Source organism: Pavona decussata, unplaced genomic scaffold, assembly GCF_977016875.1.
Source record: "Pavona decussata unplaced genomic scaffold, jaPavDecu1.1 SCAFFOLD_14, whole genome shotgun sequence".
NCBI classification, from domain to species: Eukaryota; Metazoa; Cnidaria; class Anthozoa; order Scleractinia; family Agariciidae; genus Pavona; species Pavona decussata.
In genome coordinates this window covers 981852-1002204 of record NW_028145437.1, presented here as the reverse complement: position 1 = coordinate 1002204, position 20353 = coordinate 981852, and the positions used below count along the sequence as shown (strand labels likewise).

Sequence of the window (20353 nt, the reverse complement as noted above, 5' to 3'; positions counted from 1 at the left end):
GATATTGGCGAGCCTGGTTAAAAATTGAAGGATACGATGCTCATCAAAACTTTATTTCACAGCAAACGTTTGATGATACAATTCTGGCGGGACATAGCCTCATTCTATCAATGAAGATGTTTTCGGTGTATTTTCCGAATCATGTGTTTCATCCTTGGACATTTGGTTCGCAAAAGTGCGAGGAATTATTTGGAAAGTTGCGATGTTTCTGTCGAGGGAAGCCTAATTTATCCTTGCTAGACATGATAGATTTCTCAGGAAGAGTGCAAAAATTAGAACTGAAATTGGGAGTAGAAAAAGAGGCTCAAGACATGCAACTGCCGCAATGGCCACAAAACATCGACGATGAACTTAAGGCAGGCATGATAATGGCAGAGAAAGAAGTTCTGAAGACGTTAGAGCTTATAGGTATGTTGCCAGCTTTAGTCAAAGGAAACATCCTTAAATTAGAGGGCGATGACATTATCAATATAACTACTCCCGAGTTTGGAACGTTTGCCGTATGGGACGCACCTGATGAGAATGAGGTAATATCTAGTGAGGATCTATTTGATTTAGACAATGAGGTGCTTTTAACTGCCATTGAAGATCATGGAAGCAATCATTTTAGTGCGTTGGTAGATTTGGCCGCGACAGCCTCTTTAGACACTGATCAGGATGAGGAAGACAAAGATGACGATGAAGACAGTCCTACACATTGTTCATTCTATAAAGAAAGGAAGTGCAAGTACCTAGATAAATCGTTTATCCCTCCCAAAAACACTCACTGGGTGGGATGCAGTTATCCTACTTGCAAAGATTGGTATCACGAACAGTGTCTCTCTCTGCAATTCGCAACAGACAAGGAAAGAGACGAGTATACACTTATCTGCCCCAAACATACCAACATCAGGGAACATTTTCGTGACAAATTGGTAGCTTTAGAGTCAGAAAAGCATTCACTGGTGGACGAAAACGTTATTCTCGAGCCCCAGCCAAAACGCCTTCGGGTTGACCAAAAAACCAAAAGCGCAGAACGTCAAACCAATTACTCTATTCGTCCAAATTATGTAGAGCATGAAGGGCAACATTACCATATGGCAGAATTTCTGTCATTGCAGGAAGGTAAAGTATACCGTCCTGCCACATCACGACTTGCACGATGGATGGAGTCGGCGAGAAACGATTTTTATGAAAAAATCGAAAATCTCATGAACCCTCAACGCGTCGAAACTGGTACTTACATCAACGACATCGTTGCATTGTGGATTCCATCGGAAGGATTACAAGTTGCCCATATTGTCAGGATTGTAAGATCACCGTCTCTAAAATCAAACTTTCCAGTTTTTGAATGGCGATCAGATTCCAAAAAAAGAGAAAAAGTTACCATTTGCTTTAGGGTGTTAAACTATGAGAAAAAAGACTCTCTTGGGTGGGAGTTGGAAACTACTCCCACCTATCGTTGGTCTGAAGTTCATACCATCCTCAAAGTAGTGGGAAAGGTTAGTGGTTCACAGCCTAAATGGCCGATATACGTTGATTTGACGGATATTTTAAAGGAATTGCCACGACTGCAGAAAATGGACGAAGAGAGGAAGAAAAAGAGGATTTGCAACGAAAGGATGAAAGAGAAAAAATAAATGAATGATATATAAATGAATGATATGACCATTACGTTATTGCGCGAAATTTTGGACGAAATGGGCGAGCCGTACAAAAAAAGTTGGAAAAAAACGGTCCTGATCGAGAAAGTTATAGCGGCAAGGGAAAAAGCAAACAATATGACATGTACAGCCTCCGCTACAAGCACAGTTGCTACTGGTCACGAAAGCACTACAAGCCACAGTTTGGACACTTCTGCCGAGTCTCTCACTGCAAAAGCGAGTACCTGCTCTTCTCCTTCCACTTCTTCGCGGTTTTGTCATGCACGTAAAATTGTACAGCCTTCAAAGTTTATCTATTATTTTGATGAAAAAAAAGAAAGAGTGATCCACCTGTTACTGCTTTTACTGTTTATGATTGATCTGATCAATGCGTACATGGCAAACGCGATTTACCTTCACGTCATTAACACACTGATGTCAATTCAAGCAACACTTATTTTCGAGGAACTAACTTGTCTGTTTTCCATACTCCTTGCACTGCTGCTGTTGTTGTTGACCTCTTTTTTTTTTTGCGCAAGTAAATGTAAACCGCTTTTGTGGTGACAGTTACAGTCTAATAGACATGGGTTCTACTGTTTATGCCGAGGCCGGGCTACTAATGTGCCACTGATTGGTGCGAGGTACTTTTTTGAAAGCGGTATAAAACTATTAACATCGTTATAGTTTGAAAGTGAATTCCTGTAAACTGGACTTCAAAGTTGCAAACAGTTGACACTTTTGGCCACCCCGTTCAAAATTAATACAGCTCGTTTACACAGGCGATTTTGTTGCAATTTCCGCGATTTCCACTGCGTATTTTCTCGTGATAGTGCTGCAACGAGTTGCGATTTTGATCACTAGCTAGAATGTCTACGAAATGTGGTAAATGCGTAAACACGTCTTACAAAAAAGGATGATGTCGTTTTCGTCGTAAGGTCACAACGCCTTGTGATAACAGGTAGAATTTGAGTTGCAGCGCGAGCGAGACAACAATGAAAATCGCGACAACAATTACATCAAAAATCGCCTCTGTAAGTAAACTGTAAGTGTTTTCACGTTATGTTCTAGATGTTTGGGTTTCAAAGTTCAAGTTTATTGTTTTTTTTTTTTTTTAATAAAATCAGATTGTTGTAACTTTCATCGAGCACAAACCAGAGGAAAGGACGGGAAATGCGAAAAGACAAGACGCATGTGTATGCTATACAGCTATACAACTTTATTCAGTTAAGCAGAATTAAGCTGATTATCTGTCAAGTTGTAAAAAAACCTCGATCTTCTGCCAATGATGTCATTGTTTTCGTCATTAAAATGCATCAAGAGACTCTGCCTTTGGAAATCATGACTGAAAATAACAATAATAACCAATAGATGAAAATTGTTAAAGAATCGATGCCAATTAATCGATTGATATTGATAATCGATGACAATCGATGCCAATTAATCGATTGATATTGATAATCAATAACAATCGATGCCAATTGATCGATTCATATTGATAATCGATGACAATCGATAATCACACAAACCTGGACGATCGATTGTTCATCGATTATCAATATCAATCGATTAATTGTCATCGATTGTCATCGATCATCGATTTCATCGATTGGGTACGCCCTGTTTATACTTTCACTAGTTTCCCGCTTCCTCTCGTTATGTGCAGAGGCCGACCACCGGCCATGACTAATAAAATGAGAAAATCGCGAGCTCATGTTTACTGTACAGACTTCATAAAAAACAGGCAAGTTCTGGTAGCAGAAGTAATGATCTGAAATCGTCCCACTTTCCTGAGTAAATGGAAATTTATTCGGTTTTTTTAGGGTAAGTATTTACCTTCCTCACTGTCAATTACTGAAAATTTCATCTTGCACAAACTGTGTCGATGAGACTCAATGGGAAAGGAACCTTTGCTTTCTCCATTTCCCGTGGTACACACGACATCAATACCATTTTTGCCTTTTACCTGACGAAACTACTCAAACTGTTTGGTCATATGGTTTATCTATGGTTTATCTAACCACAAGAGTAGTTCAATCAATCGGGTGGCAGAAAATTGTAAATACCGGCAGCCGCAGCACATGCTGCGCTGAATTCACGGCAGATACCCTATCAGGTACCTAGTTCAAGACACGCGGCAACAAGCATGGCAAACTTTCGAGGTTCACTGACACAGTGAGTATATTTTACACGTCTTTGCTCCAAATACCCTAATTATCTGAGTTCCTTTAGTGCGGCATGGTTTTGTAATTGTTTTTTGTTTTGTTTTTGACAGCAACTTTAGACCAGAAGATGGTGATCAAGATGCGCCATTGCATAACGGTTATTTATTTCAGAGAGGTCGAGAGCAAGAGAGAAATCCACAACCACAACCAGCGTACCCTCCGTATCCTTATTACTTCACTGGAAACCCGAGAATACCTTTACGGTACGTTCCTGAGCCGGCTCTGCTATCTTGTAGTCCAATTCCTGGATGTTTCGAGCCATCAGCCGGCATTTCTTAAGCTGAAACATGTGGTGAGAAGGGAGAAAAGAGCCAACGTACAAGCTGGGAACCTGCAGAAGTACGTAGCTTGATTTCCGCCTACCGGGACAACTACGATCGCCTAAGGTCGCCAAAGAGTAGCCATGGAAAGAAAAGCGTGTTGGATACAATTATGGAAGATTTTCTGAGTTTATGCAGCGGCGCTGGAATAGAAACTGAGAAAACATTAGCCCATGTCAAAGAGAAATGGAGGTCTTTGTTCGACAAATACAAGGCTGTCAAAGATAACAACAACAAAACGGGATGGGATCGCAGGGACCTTTGAGTTTTACGATGAGATGGATGAGTTCATGTCAGGGTCCGACAAAGTAAACCCAAAATTTGTCAAGGAAACGCGAGTAATGCAAGTGAGGCCAAAGGATTCCCTGACAAGTTCCGATAGTGGGAGCAGTGACGCATCAGCTACTGTCACTATTGCTGATCCGACAAGGGCTGTTGGGAATTGCCTCCCTGATATCCAACCAACACACTTCTTCCGATTAAAAGAAGTAATTTATTCACTAGGTGTTCACGTCTCGCTTGATAGACACACAAAAATCGTGCTAAAAACTCAACTTACTCGAGTACAAGGTATTTTGTTTCTTTACCTATCACGCGATCTATTGATAACCGGAAATTCTTCTCATGATTAAATGACAGGTACTACACATTCGCTAACTCCATTAAAATTGTCACGACACTGTCATGGCAGTTTCCGACACTCTCCCCCATTTATGTCCTTTTGGAGATATATGTCACTTTTCAAAAGGAAACTTAAATTATAATGGCGAAATGTTTACGATACAAAATAAAGGTCCACTAAGCAGTGTCTCTTTTGGATATATGTGTCAATTCTTGAAATAAAACTGAAACTATAATAGATAAATGTCTCACGGAACTAAATGTCTTCTAATCAGAGCTCATCCTGCTCTTGTGCAATGTCTTGTATGCGTAGTTTGGCTGCAGCCGCAGCGTTAAGCACAGGGCGAAACTCAAGGGCAACTGGATTAAGCTGCTTGGGTTGCGACCTGTCACAGGATAACTCCAAAGGGTAAAGATGGTTAACTGCTCGTTCCAGGTAACTCTTCCCCGCGCGTAGTTTTGGGGCTCGGATGATTCCGTCTCGTCCAGGGAAGAGCTCTTCAATACCTCCCAGAGCCCACTTGCCACGATTTCGCTCGTTGGACTGAATGATCACTACATCCCCCACATTTAGTGCACATGGTTTTCGGCTGTGTTTTAAGTTGTGCTGTTCGTGGAGACCTCTCAAGTACTCGTTCGTCCATCTGTTCCACATGGTTTGTTTGCACTGCTTCAGGTACTTGGCTCTCTTGCGCAAATCACGATCATCTTCACGGTGAGGCTCCAATTCTGGTAGCTGAGTCGATCCCACAAATTGAATGCTGTTCGGGGTGAGCACTGGCATTTCAATATCATCTTCCAGATAACCAAGGGGTCTGTTGTTCAGGGTTACTTCCACGTCTAGGAGGACGTCTTGTAGTTCTGTCCAGCTCAGGCAGCCATTACCAATAGCCTTGTACAGAGCGCTTTTGACGACCCCCACCAAGCGTTCGAACTGTCTGCTCCACCAGGGGGCGCGGCTCAGATTAAATTGCCATTTGATGTTCTGGTTTGTCAGGAAGTGATGGAACTTCTCGTCTTGCTGGACTTTCTTCAACCATTGAGCTGCGGCAACAAAGGTCTTGGCATTGTCTGAGTATATCTTCTCAGGTCTTCCCTTTCTGGCTATCAAGCGTTTAAGAGTTTGCAGGAACTCTCCAGTTTCCATGGACTAGGTTAGCTCAAGGTAGACCGCTCGTGTGAGGCTACACGCGTAGAGGATGACATTCGCCTTGCCTTGGGTTCTCTTGGAAATGCGATACGTGATCGGTCCAGCAAAATCAACTCCCACAGTTTGGAACGGATGATCCCCTTCCGTTCTGTCTCGTGGCAGGTTTCCAGGCGGAGGTTTCGTTTCGGCTCTGCCCTGGAATCGACGACATCCGTGACACTGTTTGATTACTTGTTTGGTTAACCGTCTCAACCTTGGTATCCAATGATTCTGCCTAACTCTTGCCATTGTAAGACCAACTCCCCCGTGTAAGGTACGCTGGTGTGCGTCTTCTACGAGCTTGAGCATATATGAGTGTCGATCAGGTAGATAAATTGGGTAGTGCCCCTGGAGTCGGCCTCGACACTCGAGGAGTCCCTGGATGTTGACTTGCAATCCAAGACGTTCTTCATCTTCACTCTTCTCATGATTTGCTTGCGCGAGCTTTGTCCAGATGATTTGCTGGTCACGCATCTCTTGGGTTGTCAATGGTCCTGTAGCTCGTTCTTGCTCTGGCAGGCGACTGTTTCTCGTGAATCGTGATACCCATGCACTCACTCTCATTGCTTTGGTCAGTGTAAACTTCGCCAATAACTCGTCTAATGTGTGGTTCTTCGCCTCAGCCATGGCGAAGAGTTCTTTTGTCGCCTTGGCCTCTGCCTGGGTTTCAGGTGATGCTGTGGTTACAATGTCTGGGGGCCACTCATCTTTGTTGGGAAGCCACGCCGGTCCACTCCACCACGGTTTGCAGTCTGTGACCAGCCCGCCTCTGCTCCCCAAATCTGCAGGGTTGTCTTCAGTTGGAACATGATGCCAAGATACTTCTGGATGGGACTGTATTTTGCTCACTCGATTTGCCACGAACTGTTTGTATTGACCTCCACCCTTCAACCAGTGAAGTACAACCAAGCTGTCTAGCCACCCATGTAGCTGTGTCACCGGCATTCCCTCTAGTGCTTGCTTCACGTTAATGATCAGGTTGGTTGCCATGTGTGTAGCCACGAGCTCCAGGCGGGGTATGGTCAGGCCTTGTTTGGCTAAACGTGCTTTGGCGGCCACCAGTCCAACGTTCACGCCTGATTCTTGTTTCACAATGGAATACACAGCAGCTGCTATGCCTTTTGCATTTGCATCCCCGAAGGCGTGAAGTTCGATTTCTTGGATTTTCTCTTGTTTATCGCTAGACATCTCGGTGCTGCAACCTCTTGTGGTACGATCTTCTCCCATTTCAACCATTCTCTTGCTGTCTGATCAGGAAGCGGCGCGTCCCAAGCCACTTTGGAAACACAGACGTCTCGGAAGATGAATTTTCCCTTTAGCGTCAGAGGTGAGGCAAGGCCCAGGGGGTCATAGATTGTGGTGAGGTTGTGCAGGAGTCCTCTCTTTGTGCTAACTGCATTATTCTTGGGAAAGGTTACGCTGATCTTGTCCTCCAAATGTTCCACGGAAGGCCCAGGAGACTGCTTTCTTCGCCCTTTTGCATTCCAAGTTGTTGTTTCGCGAATGTTTGTTCGTTTTCTGTTTGGGGTTCACTTTCTTCAAGGGCTGGAACGTTGGAATGCCACTTGTGTAGCGTAAACTTTGCGTCCTTGAAAACTTCGATGGCTCCGCACTTCAAATCCTGGGCCTCGTTCACTGTTGGTTTTCCACTCACCAGGTCATCAACGTAAAGGCTTCGGCGTAGTTCGGCTATCAGCTCTGGAGTTTGTGTTTCCCAGGAATCGAGGTGCCTTTCGATAACTCCACCGAGTAAGAATGGCGAAGAAGTGAGACCGAACAGCGCACGCGTGAATCTTAAGAGGGAATGTCCACTAACACCGAGCGAGAGGTGGCACATGATAAAAAATCAAATTCGTTCATAAATTGGCTAAAGATAACCTATGGTAGTCGTAGCATCGTGGTGGGTTTGATTTCTTGAAATGTTTTTTTAAACCAGAGAAAAAAATTAAAATCTATCCCGACCCGACGTGTCTAGAAAAACACCCCCAAAAAACGTGTCTCGTACTGCCTTTCAACTTTGCTCTGTTTACTTCGCATCGTCGTAAAACCTCATTTTAAGTTTGGAAATGTGCAGTTAAAGTCTTTACAAATTATTTGATACCGATTATAGACCTGTGCTTTAATTTTAAAAGTCATGGGAAGCTGCTGAAAATTACTAAAATTCGCTCGTTCGAAATTCTTAATTTGGCGCACTTTTTCAGGAGAAAGTTTCCGTGTCCGGTAAAATACCCAATCATTTGAAATTTAGAATTCGTGATTGAGACAATGCCGCTCTAAAACTGGGTGTAAAAACCAGTTTCGGGCTTTCTATCAGCGCCGAGAACTAACGCTCTCAAAATCCTGACAATCACAACCTGTAAACAACTAGAAACAATACGCATATCGGTTTCTGAACAACCAAACGGCGGGGACTTGTAATGTTTTTTCTTGTTTTCCTCGATATTTGGAAGGAACTAACAACAGAAAACTCATATTTAGCTCACCTTGAATAAAGATGTTGTGTGAAAGTAGATGAGTTTGTTGGTTTATCATGACATCGTGTGTACCATAATTAGCCATCTTGACGCGCGAGGTTGATATCATCTTCAGTATCTCCTTAAATAAATTGCTTAATTGACTTATAACTGTCATCACATTTACACCACCATTTTTATGCCAGCTGAAGAATAAAATCCTTTGACGGTAAATAATCCCCTGCTAAAACGAAATATTAAAAGAAGTATGTGCCTCAGCAGCGTTAATAAAACGCCGAACTGCTACGGTTGTCACCAAAATTTATTTACTCTTTTTTTTTTGTCACGCAACAGCTTCCTTTACTCGAAAGTTTTTCTCATGCAATGGCCGCAATGGAAAAAATCAAGCCAAAGATTAGGGCGTTTGAAGCCAGTGTCTTTAAAACTATTTGAACATGCATAGATCTATGACTCTACGCTGATAAGGGGGCTTATGAATTTCTCCGTGACCCGGTGAAGTTTATTGACGTTGTTTGTTTCACAAGTTGATTATTCACGAAAGATAGTTAATTCATACAAGTTACAATTTGCGTGATTTTTAAGGGAAGGAAACTGCGCAGTAAATAAGGTGATATAAACAAAGTATTTATGACTTATAGAAACCTTTTACAGTTTGATGTGACAAATTTCCGTCAACATGTTAACAACGGCCAGCAAGGCCAGCAACAACGCGCACTTTTCCGCTTGATTATGAAGATAAAAAGGCACGTGTATTTCTCGTTGACAAGAGCCTTGAAAAAGTTCAGTTTCCTGTTTAATCGCGAGTTTTCATCAATCTGCAGCAAATTTGTTAAAACACGATTGTTTTTTCACAATCATCTATATTGCGGTCTTATAAGCACCGCCGTAGTTTGAAATAGTCTTGACGCACCCCGCCCCGGATGGAACTTTAATGAAGTTTACAGAACTATTCCCCAGCTATATATTTCTCTGTCGAAAACATTTTGTAGTTGTATGTTCAAGCTTCGTTAAATTAAAAAATTTCCCGATAATTTCAATCATATTAATCCATTTCGGAGGTAATCCTGTTAATTCAGCCTACTCGTGAAATTTTGCCCATGTTTTAATTTTCTCAGTGATAAGCCCATCAACTTTGTGCTTCGAGTAAACTTCTCGGTACACGTTCGGCGCAGTACATTTACGAAAACAACAAACGCATTGGAAAGTACCGTGTGAAATCTTTTTGGTAGGACGTTACAGAAAGACAGTGAAAGGCACAAAAACTGAATGAACCTAAAGGCCGTAATGTAATTTTCCCTAACAGGATAATTTGATTTAAGTTGTTTTTCAAGCTAAGGTCTACAGACGATCAATCTTCTGTAGCAGTGATGGAGGTCACTTGCTCATTTAAAAAACTGGTTGGAGGCATTTGCGCCTCTGACAAGCGATACGAACGAGAAGATGTTGTTCCATTATCGTCTTGTAATAAAGACGTAACAGGACACACTCGCAGTGTTGGAATAACTGACGTCCATTCAGAAGTTGAGCTTGTTTTAGCGCGCGCATCAATATTCGCGCCTCCGCACGATATTTCTACGTGGACTATTTGCCCTGCCCATCGCTCATCTCTGGGAATTGGCTGGCGCAGAGGAGCTAATCGATGCCGGGTTCCACCAGGGCTCTCTGAACATACTGCGAAAGGGAGGACGAGAAAAGCAGACCGTGGGATAGCCAAGTCGGAGTCCAGGGCTATATTGCGACAAACCGGTGTCTTTGTCCCTGTAGGCTCTGGTAAGTACACCTTACTTTTTGTCCCTGCCTGCTCCGGTGTAACTGATTGGTGTACAATATATCTATTTAATTCAGTTTGGACGACTGCAACTGTGTTAAACAAAACAACCCAAACGTCGCTTGTATTTTAAACTGATGTAACGTCATTGGTATATAAGAAATAGTCACCACAAACCAATCAAGTGAGCTTAGCAATCTACATCTGTCTATTCGTGACATAGGTATATGCCGTGACTGCAGGCCCATAGTTGATGCTACTGAGAGGACACCGATAAGAGTACCAGAAATTCCAAATATTAAAGACATCACCAAAGGCATTGCCAACATTTCCTTGGTAAGTTTTAGCTAATATGTTCACTGCTGCTGCCCCTTAATGAAAAATGCTTTAACCATTACCCCCACCACCCCCCCCCCCCACCTCATAGTATATAGATAGAAAAGTGAAATTTAGAATTTGTATTGTTTTAAAGGGACGATAACAAAAAGAGATTGCGAAACCGAAAAAGTAGCAATTGAATGCAACTATGAAAAGAAAAGAAAAAAACCTCTCAGAGGTACGTTTAACGCCCGAAAGGAAAAGAGTTTTTTTTTATCATTGAGGTACAAAAAAGGGAAAAGAGATACAATATTTCATCAGATTTTATGTATGTAAAAGGGGTACCTTACTGGTAAAAATTGGGTTACTGATATGGAAAGAGTCACCCTAAATCCTCCCAGGCAGTTTATGGTCTAAGAAGCTCATATTATTATTATCATCATCATCATCATCATCATCATCATTATTAACAATTATTCACCGAAGTGGAGGTAAATATCCACCTGACTTTTACCGACACTGAGGTGAATAATTGTTTTAGTATATACCACACAAGCTGAATAACTAGCGGGCCAAAATTTCTTTATTTTTGACAGTTTACCGACAAATGATGGGAAATTTTAAAATCTCGCGCGCCGCGCGGTAAGCGATTTCTTGTTGTAGAAAGTTCCGTCTCGCTTTCTTGCGAACAATTTAAACTTTTTGAGACACTTGTTTGGTTGCTAAGGTGTCATTTTTTTTAAATTGTTTTGTGAAATTCGTCTTGATTTTTGAAACCATACTCCAAACCTTTAATTTCCTCTTAAGTGACCGTGGCGAAACGGGAAGCCATCTTGTTTCTCTTCGGTTGCTCGGAGGTGAATAGTACTTAGCTAATCACCTCCGAGCTAGCCAATCAGCGCGCGCAAAAGGCACTATTCACTTGTGTGGTATATACTAATTATTATTATTTCTTTTTTTTTTGTATTAAGCGAAAAGGAGCCACGTAACAGGTTGCTAAAATAGGGTCAATTCAATTTTTCAATTTTCTGTGAGATCATGTATTCAGTTCGGCCTGATCAAATGTATGTATGTATGAGAAAGGCAGATTTTCCACCATAGAAGTGCCGTTGTCTGGGTATTGCGAAATATGTCGCCAAGGGGTCATTCTGTGGGACGGCTCAAATTAAAGAAAACAGAAAATACTCTTCTGAAAAACTATATTGAGACAGTATTTACTTTCATAGGAAAAGGATTATCCTGCACACAGCACGCCTGTCACGCCAGGAGGGAGCTTTTACCTTCCCTCGTGTGAATCCATCCCCAGTGACGTCAGTTTCGATATGCAAATTCCTCAAAACAAGCCTTTAGACGCACTAAATGAGTACTTGATATCTAGAGACGTTAGCCCTATCAGGTCCCAGCTGAAAACCCCATGGGAAAATGCGAGCGGACGCACCAAGCGCTATTACACTAGGAAAGCCGGACAAGGGCTGGCTGCTATGATGCAAGATATAACACCACATGACACAGGCTCTCTGTATCGCGCACTGTGTTCATCAGACACCCTCCGTCGCCAGCTCACCAGTGACGAAGATTCTGATGAGGACACTGTTGATGTGACGCTGATGGAGGCCCTTTCCGAGTGTTATCAGGCTGCCAGCCGCTGGGAGACGCGCCGCCAGATACTTTCTATCATGGCAGACAAGGTGAGCTACAGTAAACTCCTCCGGTTTATCCCTGGTCTGACCAAATATCGCTTCACAGAAGCCAAACGTCACTGTTTGGCCTATGGAAGAGGCACACCAGTGCAACCTGTAAGAGCAGCTAGGACAGACGTTGCCTCCTCGCAGATAAGACATTTCATTGAGTTCATAACAAGTTCCCACGTTGTACAAGATCTGCCATTCGGAGAAAGATCCATAACGCTTAGCAATCAAGAGACCATCAAGGTCCCAAATGTCATCAGAATGATGATTCCTGAGAGAGTGGTCAAACAGTACCTGACCTATTGCGATGACACTAGTTTCAAGCCCCTGAGCCGAAGTACGCTCCTGCGTATCCTTGCTGTCTGTCCTGCCTCTGTACGCAAGTCGTTGCAAGGCCTGGACTACGTGAGTTCGGCTGGTGCGCAGGCATTTGAAGACTTGGCTGACATCGTAGAAAGACTTGGGGACGCGGGGCAAGGCATGGCCTGGAGTAAGGATCTTCAGAGTAGCTTGCAAGCCGGAAAGCGCTATCTTAAAAGTGATTACAGGGTAAGTCATTTAACTACCGCGTTAATTGATCTATTTTGACAAATAGTCATCCCAGTTCTCTTAAAGATCTTTCCATAAATAGTTTTTTTTAATATAGCAGCCCCTGTGATGGAAAAAAACACTTACTGACAGGGCAATTTTTGTTAGAGCCAGTTTGATATTTGAGCTCATACCGTCCCCTCCCCCACCCAAGCCTGGATGAAATTTTCTTTCTGGCTGTAAACTTGCCCCGTAATCTATGGCTTAGCATATTGCTAGATGGTCTCACAGATCATAAATACTATAGTTGATTGTAAACTGATCCCAGGAATTGTTTTTCTTTCGTTCTGTTCTGATATTCTGTAACAATAACGCGATGGTGTGCAAAGAAAGTTATTGCTCTCTAGTTCTAATAAATAAGCGTAGCATTCAGGCCAATAGCAGTGTATTTTTCCTCGTGTTACAGGTGCATGTGTCGCAGACCTCCACGGTGGCCGACCACTGTAGATGGTTTGCTTTGAGTGACCCAAAGGAACCCGCCTTCCAGGCTCAGTGCGACCATGACCACGAGGACTCATGTGATCGATGCGATCAGTTAGCGTCAACTCTTTGCCAGATAGAGTCAGCACTTATCGCCCAGGCAAACAACCTGCTACCGGAAGTTAATGAGGAACTTACATTCATTGTAAGACAAGCAAAAGCAAACATCTTTGCATGGAAGGCTCACATACTGCGCTCCGTCAACCAAGATGCAGCAAGGGTTGACGTCATAGAGTCCCTTTGCGAGTCATCAGTGTTAGTTGTCCAGGACTGGGCCATGAAGTACTTGCCAAGGAAATACCGCGAAAACCAAACTGATTGGTTTGGTAAACGCGGTATTCCTTGGCATATCAGCGTAGCCATAAGAAAAGTTAGCGACCATCTTGAGATGTTAACCTTTGCTCATATCTTCAAGGCGTGTACACAAGACAGCTGTGCGGTCCTCGCAGTGATGGCAGACGTCATAAAGCAGCTTAAGATCAGCATGGCAGGCCTGGCCACAGTTTGCTATCGCCAAGATAACGCTGGCTGCTATCACTGCGGGGCCACAATAGTCTCTGCAACTGCACTAGGAACAGAGTTGGGCGTGGTGATCAAACGGCTGGATTTCTCTGATCCCCAGGGTGGAAAGGGGGCCTGCGACCGCAAGGCGGCGACGATAAAATCACATATGCATATCCACCTTAACGCAGGAAATGACATTGAGACCCCAGAACAAATGTGTGAGGCCATCCTATCGTCCGGTGGAGTGCCATCCCTGAGTGTCACTCTCTGCGAATCCATTTCAAGCCCTCTAACGCCAGCTTACAAGATCGATGGTGTGAGTACACTCTCAAATATAGAGTTTTCCAAGGACGGAATCCGTGTATGGAGAGCATATGGCGTGGGTCCTGGAAAACTGATATCTTCGCAGAAGTCTAAGGCCCCATTATCAGACAGTCTACCGTCCATAGTAGAGCTTCAGGCGCACCCTAGCTCGTTCTCCTCTACCCGGAAAAGGCGGGAAATCGCAGCCCATCCAAGTGACACTCACACCACTGAAGATCAGGCAGAAACCTACGAAAAGCCCTCAACATCAGTGGAGGCTCTGTTTGCATGCCCAGAGGAAGGATGTACTAGGACATTCTTGCGGCACTCTTCCCTGATGCAACACTTGGACTGTGGTAAACACCAGCGCTCCCTAGAACGCCAGACGCTCTTTGACAAAGCCTCATTAGAATACGCCGAAAAGCTGGAGGGACAAACCATGCTGGTACCAGTGATCAGCACAGTCAGCGAGAAAGCAAGCCATGTATACAGACAAGCCATGGGCTGGGCACTGAAGTCAACTGCGTCACGAAGGACCAGGTTCACGCCAACTCAGAAGTCCTATCTGACTGCAAAGTTCAAGCTTGGAGAGCAAACCGGAAGTAAGGCAGATCCTGCAGTAGTAGCTCGATCAATGATGTGTGCTAAAGATTCAACCGGCAGTAGGTTGTTTACGAGTGACGACTTCTTGACAGCAACCCAGATAGCAGGTTTCTTTTCGCGCCTTGCATCGAAGAAAGCGCTGGCGGATGACGAACCACACGCTGATATAGAGGTCGCTGCGTACGAGGTTGGTGTGGAGGAATTAGTGAGGGAGGCTGAGTGCGAACTTGCACTTAAACATCCGATTGTCTACGACACTTACAATCTTTGTGAACTGGCGTCCCAAAAGAAGCTCAGTGACTTTTCTATCGCAGTTTTAAAGGACATTTGTACTTCCTTTGGTATTGACCTGTCAGATGTAACAGTTCGACGCAAAAAGCCATACATCGAAAAACTGCACTCACTTTGTCAGGAATGTTCATGTCAACAGTGAGGCGTGACTTTCACTTGTATTTGCAACCGTTCTAGTATTCAAGTAACATTCTAGTAACATAGAACAATGAGAGATGAGACAGTAGTGACTTGTACATGTAGGCGAAAAATACGCAAGGGCGTAGCCAGCATGATTATCATGACGGGGGGTCCTTAGAAGAAAAGTGTTCACTGGCCCTGGGTTTCCGTTGGCTTAGCCCATTATTAACGGACCGTATTGAACTTTACTGATATATTTAAAATTCGTATCTTGTGTTTTCACCAATTATAAACAGGAAATTTAAACTAATCAAATAATAATTTCTTCTTCAACACCTGACCTAAAATGCAAAATGTATTGGCAAGGCTTGCATTGTGGTGTGTATACTGACTAAACCATTTGGGGCCACACTTTGGTAATTTAAATATAAACTTGTTGATGTTGTTTCCTGTGCATTTTGTACACAACAAATCACTTTTGTACAGGTCAAAGACCTGACGACAGGTGTAATGCAAATGCGTGACATTTCATTGCGTGACTTATTAAACATAAACTAAACAGATACGATAACATGAGCCCTTTCGGAAGGAAATTGTCGTGCGAATACCTGGACTGGATAGAGGACAGTACAGTAACGAATTCTCATAGAAGAAAAGTGTTTTATGATTCACAGAAAGCGAATTCGTCTCGATTTAAAGGGTCGTCAAGTAAAAAATAGTGGCTCGATGGTAAGTCATTTGAGTTGATTTCCGCTTCATCGCTATAAGCGATATTATGATTTATTTTGTTGACCTCCGGCACATCCAGATGATCGAATACAAACACAACTGGACAATATCAATATCTTCTTCCATTAAGCGAAACATGACCTTTCTGTTGTGGTTACAGTCGAATGCCAGGTAAACTTTCCGAGATTTCCATAGTTTCGCTTATTTGGTTGGAATGTCTGTGCCAGTTGTTGACAAGTTGATATTGTGATTTTTGTGATTTTGAGAGCGCTAATACTCGGCGCTAGTAAAATGCCCGAAGCTATTTTTAATACTGGTCTTAGAGCAGCATTTCTTCAATCAATAATTCTAAATTTAAAGTGATTCGGTGTTTTACCGGGTGGGGAAACTGTCTTTAAAAAAAATGCGTCAAACTGAAAATTTGGAAGGAGCGAATTTTGGCGATTTTCAGCGGCAGGTCATAAGCATGAAAATCAATCCACAGAAGTATCATCAGACTGAAATAGTTTGTAAACTCTTTAGAAGGAAATGTCCAAGCTGAAAACCAGGTTTCTTTTGATGCGAATTAAATGGAGCGAAGTTTACGAGAAGGTGTGAATCATGCTTATTTCGGGTGTTTTTGAAAGCATGAAGGGCCGTTACTTTTTTAACTTTTTTTCCGGTTCTCCGAAAACATTTCAAGAAAAAAATCCCATGACGTTTTCAGAACTACCATGGACTATCTCTGGACGAAATATGAAGAATTTTGATTTTTCATCATGTGCCAAGTATTTACGATTTCGCTCGGTCTTAGTAGACATTCCCTCTTAAGGTTTCCACTTCGGCCTCCTGGTGGCTCTTCCAGTGGAACCGGAGAGCGTCCCTTTCTTCGCTTTTAATTCTCACTTGCAGGAATGCTTGTTTGAGATCCCCTGTAAGGGCTACTGGATGAAAACGCAGACGTACTAGTACATTCCAAATGTGATTTTGAAGTGGTGGCCCGGGGTACAAGCAGTCGTTTAGACTTGGAGCATTTTGGTTGGCCCGAGCTGATGCATCGTAAACAATACGAAGCTTGTTGGATTCTGCTGCCATTCTGACTACCGGCTTGTGTGGTATGGAAAATTCGTTTCCCTGGGGTGGTTCACTGGCGGTTTCCACTATTCCCTCAGATTTTTGTTGCTCAATCGTTTCTGCATACTTCTCTGCCATGCCCAGGTGTTGCAGCTTGGGTTGAAGTTGAGCGAGGCGGCGTAAACTCCCCGTTTTGTTGTTTGGTAGCGGTGGGTGGCCGCCCTTCCATGGTAGATCTGTCTCGTACCATCCCTCTGGGTGTCGTACTAGTTGTTCTCGAAACTCTGCATACACGGCCAGCTGGTCATGTTCTGGGACATCTTGGAGTCCCATCACGTCAAGGCGACAGAGCTCTTGATAGTCCACGTGACTAGTCTGCGTTAGCAGCATGGTTGTATGGTCAATTTCTCTGCCTGGTGACATTATGGTCCAGCCAAACTTCGTTTTCTCGGCTACTGGCTCACCGGGCTGGCCCACTCGTGGTCTTTCTATGGTTTTGATCGCAGCGTACTCACTGGCTCCAAGGATGAGATGAATTGGCAGATAAGGTTTCGGGTCTGTGTCCTCCATTTGCATGCCTTCTAGGTGTGCGTGAGAATTTATCAGTGCTTGGTAGTTAGGATTCTCCAGCATGAGAAGCTCACCCTTTTCCACCTTGGTTACGTCAACCTTCGACTCTTCCTTTCCATCTGTGGATCGAACGGTAATGGTTGCAAGCTCCACTTCTAGTGTTGTGGATCCCAGCATCATTTTGATGTGTCGAACTTCTCTTGCGTGTGTGCGCTTCGAAAGCTTAGCAAGAAGAGCGGCAGAAGCGTACGGACTCCCCGCTCCTGTGTCAAGAACCGCCTGGCATAGCACACCTTCCACGCTCACCATGACAACCGATGGCTTCCAGCTTGTCGAGTACACTTCTTGTCATTCCATTCACTCGCTCGATCTTGCCCAGTGTCTCCAGGGATTGTACATTGTGTAGCAAGGTTTTATAGAACCGATTCACTTCTCTCGGGTGGGCAGTAGTCACCACAGGTAATCCTAGGATATTCTGCACATACGCGTTGACAATATCACTGGTCTTTCCATACTCGCTCTTGAGGATGTTTTTAGCCCTTTCATATCCTTCGGATGTGAGTGGCAGGCCATCAATGTCTGTCTTCACCTTCGGTTCAACAAGCTCTTTGAGGTATGCGAATTTCGTAACGGGTGGAAGGTCAGTGGAGTCGATTTCGGCCTCGAACTTGTTCCAAAACGAGAGCCAGGATGCGAATTTTCCGTCGAACTTGGTAATTGAAAGCTTCGGAAGTTTCGTCGCTGCAGGCTTCACTTTGGCTTGCTGTATTTCTTGATATGCTTCTAACGCCTTCTGGAATTCCAGTTGTTGTTCGATAAGCTCCCGTTGGTGATCCATCCTTTTCTTGTGTTTCGCTTCTTCCAAGGCCATCTCGTCCTTTTCCTTCTCGATCTTAGTGGCTGTTTGTTTCTTTTTTTCAATCTCCGCGATTATTCGGTGCAATTCTACGATTTTCTGGTCAGCATCATTTGGGACCTTCTCAATTTCCTGCGACCACGTGCTCACGGCTTCTTCGGATTCTTTGTTTTCAAATTTCTTCTCCTCGATGTTTTCTTTGAGGTCATATGCTGCTCTGTTTTTCTGTCTCAGCGACTCTTCATGTCTCTTAAGTGCTTCTACGTTTTTAGATTCGATAATTGCTTGTGTCTTTCCAAGGGTAAATTTCAGAGTTTGGATCTTCGCATCCATTTCGTTTAGCAATGCATCCATTTTCCAATCTTCAGGTCTGTTTTCAAGATATGTCACAATTTGCCGGTTCTTGCTCTTGTTTCGGAGCTAAATCACAAGGTGTCCCGTAGGAGGTGCCACTGTGTTGGGAATTGCCTCCCTGATATCTAACCAACACACTTCTTCCAATTAAAAGAAGTAATTTATTCACAAAAATCGTGCTAAAAACTCAACTTACTCGAGTACAAGGTATTTTGTTTCTTTACCTATCACGCGATCTATTGATAACCGGAAATTCTTCTCGTGATTAAATGACAGGTACTACACATTCGCTAACTCCATTAAAATTGTCACGACAGTTTCCGACAGGGCCGCTGTTGGGGAAAAGCCAAATAAGAAAGATGATTCACCCTGTCGACCAAAAAAGAAGAAGAAGAGAGCAAGCCTTGAAGGAAAGGAGGCTGAGAGTACCATTCTTAATCTCATGGAGGCACAATAAGCAGCCATCGAGAAAGCAGACGAGAAAGACGAACGGATGCTCGAGGCTTTGTTAAAATCCCAAAGCGACTCTCAACAAAGACACCAGGAATTTACTCTTTCTGTCCTGGGCAAACTGAGTGAGATTCTCTCTTAGAAAAAATAAAGAAATGTTTTCTTAACGGTATACACAACTACAAAAGCAATTGCTCAAGTTATAGCTATCAGTTTTATAGATAAAATGCAGGATATCGGTATAAACAAAGGCAGCGAGCGTGAATTTTAAGCCATTTTATACATAATACGACAGAGGAATGTTCATGTTTTTTTATTGATAGATTTAAGTTTTACAAGGAAATTTCATGTGATATTATTGACTCGCATCATTTTTTAAATGCTGCCATTAGGTATGGCCATGTTACAGTTTTGCGTCAGGTATAGTATAGAACATTAACAAAAAACTTGAAAGCTTGTACGATTATTATTAAACCTGTAAATTCAGAAATATAAATTTTAATAAAAATAGAATTTTATAGTCAAACGTTGTGATTAAATGGGGAGTAAAGCGTAATCAAGGGAAGTATTTAAAATCTCCAAAGCGTGTTTATTCTTTGAGTGGAAATTCTAAACGACAAACAACAGAAACAAAGTCTAAAAAACGGCTCCTCTCCAAACAGTTTTTTCCGGTGGCTGTTTATGAAGTGTTTACTTTGGAAGGCCTTTACACTAGTGTACATACTTAATTTACGGAACCAAAGATATTACAGAAAAAGAAACCAAATTATTGATTTCCTACAAATTCAATTACAGCCTGTCGAACACCGCTTGCAGCCTGGCTGGGAACTCCATTGTCATCATCATCGTCATCATCGCTATCGTCATCAACATCTCCATCGAATTCGTCCCCTCGAATAATGCAAATGTTGTGAAGTACACAACATACTATGATCGTGTTTGGGGTTCTCCAATGATCCTCATCCAAGCGCTTGAGTAGTGCTCTCCATCTACCCTTTAACAAGCCAAACACATGCTCAGATACGATTCGTGCATTAGAGAGTTCTTTATTAAACTTTTTCTGAGTCTCCCACCACAAGTTGGCGAATTGCGGTTCCTCCTAAATCCAGGGTAGGTTCCATGAGAATATCCTCGTTTCGGCATCCCAATACACATCGCTTAGTCGCAGCATTCGAGAATCATGCAGACTCTCGGGAAACCCAGTGGCAACAGATAAAAAGAGTCCCGAAA

At 43.1% G+C, this 20353-nt stretch overlaps 2 protein-coding genes and 2 pseudogenes across 2 annotated transcripts; 2 read left to right on the top strand and 2 right to left on the bottom strand.

Moving 5' to 3' along the window:
* Positions 1 to 1760: 1760 nt before the first annotated feature.
* Positions 1761 to 4796, top strand: LOC146487617 (uncharacterized; annotated as a pseudogene).
* LOC146487615 (uncharacterized) lies at positions 4614 to 17772 on the bottom strand (annotated as a pseudogene).
* On the top strand, positions 10500 to 15235 carry LOC146487616 (uncharacterized). The gene is made up of 3 exons (XM_085129941.1): positions 10500 to 10552; positions 11761 to 12771; positions 13217 to 15235. The coding sequence occupies exons 2-3, from the start codon at positions 11857 to 11859 to the stop codon at positions 15131 to 15133; spliced, it is 2832 nt and encodes a 943-aa protein (XP_084986067.1). The 5' UTR covers positions 10500 to 10552; positions 11761 to 11856; the 3' UTR covers positions 15134 to 15235.
* LOC146487614 (uncharacterized) lies at positions 17732 to 18836 on the bottom strand. Its single transcript, XM_085129953.1, has one exon. The coding sequence runs from the start codon at positions 18671 to 18673 to the stop codon at positions 17732 to 17734; it is 942 nt and encodes a 313-aa protein (XP_084986079.1). The 5' UTR covers positions 18674 to 18836.
* Between the last annotated feature and the right edge of the window lie 1517 nt (positions 18837 to 20353).

Excerpts from the sequence above, each read along its gene's own strand:
- LOC146487616 (XM_085129941.1), top strand. The coding sequence starts at position 11,857 with ATGCAAATTCCTCAAAACAAGCCTTTAGACGCACTAAATGAGTACTTG. Across the intron at positions 12,772-13,216 it reads ATCTTAAAAGTGATTACAGG|GTGCATGTGTCGCAGACCTC; the intron begins GTAAGTCATTTA and ends CTCGTGTTACAG.
- LOC146487614 (XM_085129953.1), bottom strand. The coding sequence starts at position 18,673 with ATGGATGCATTGCTAAACGAAATGGATGCGAAGATCCAAACTCTGAAA.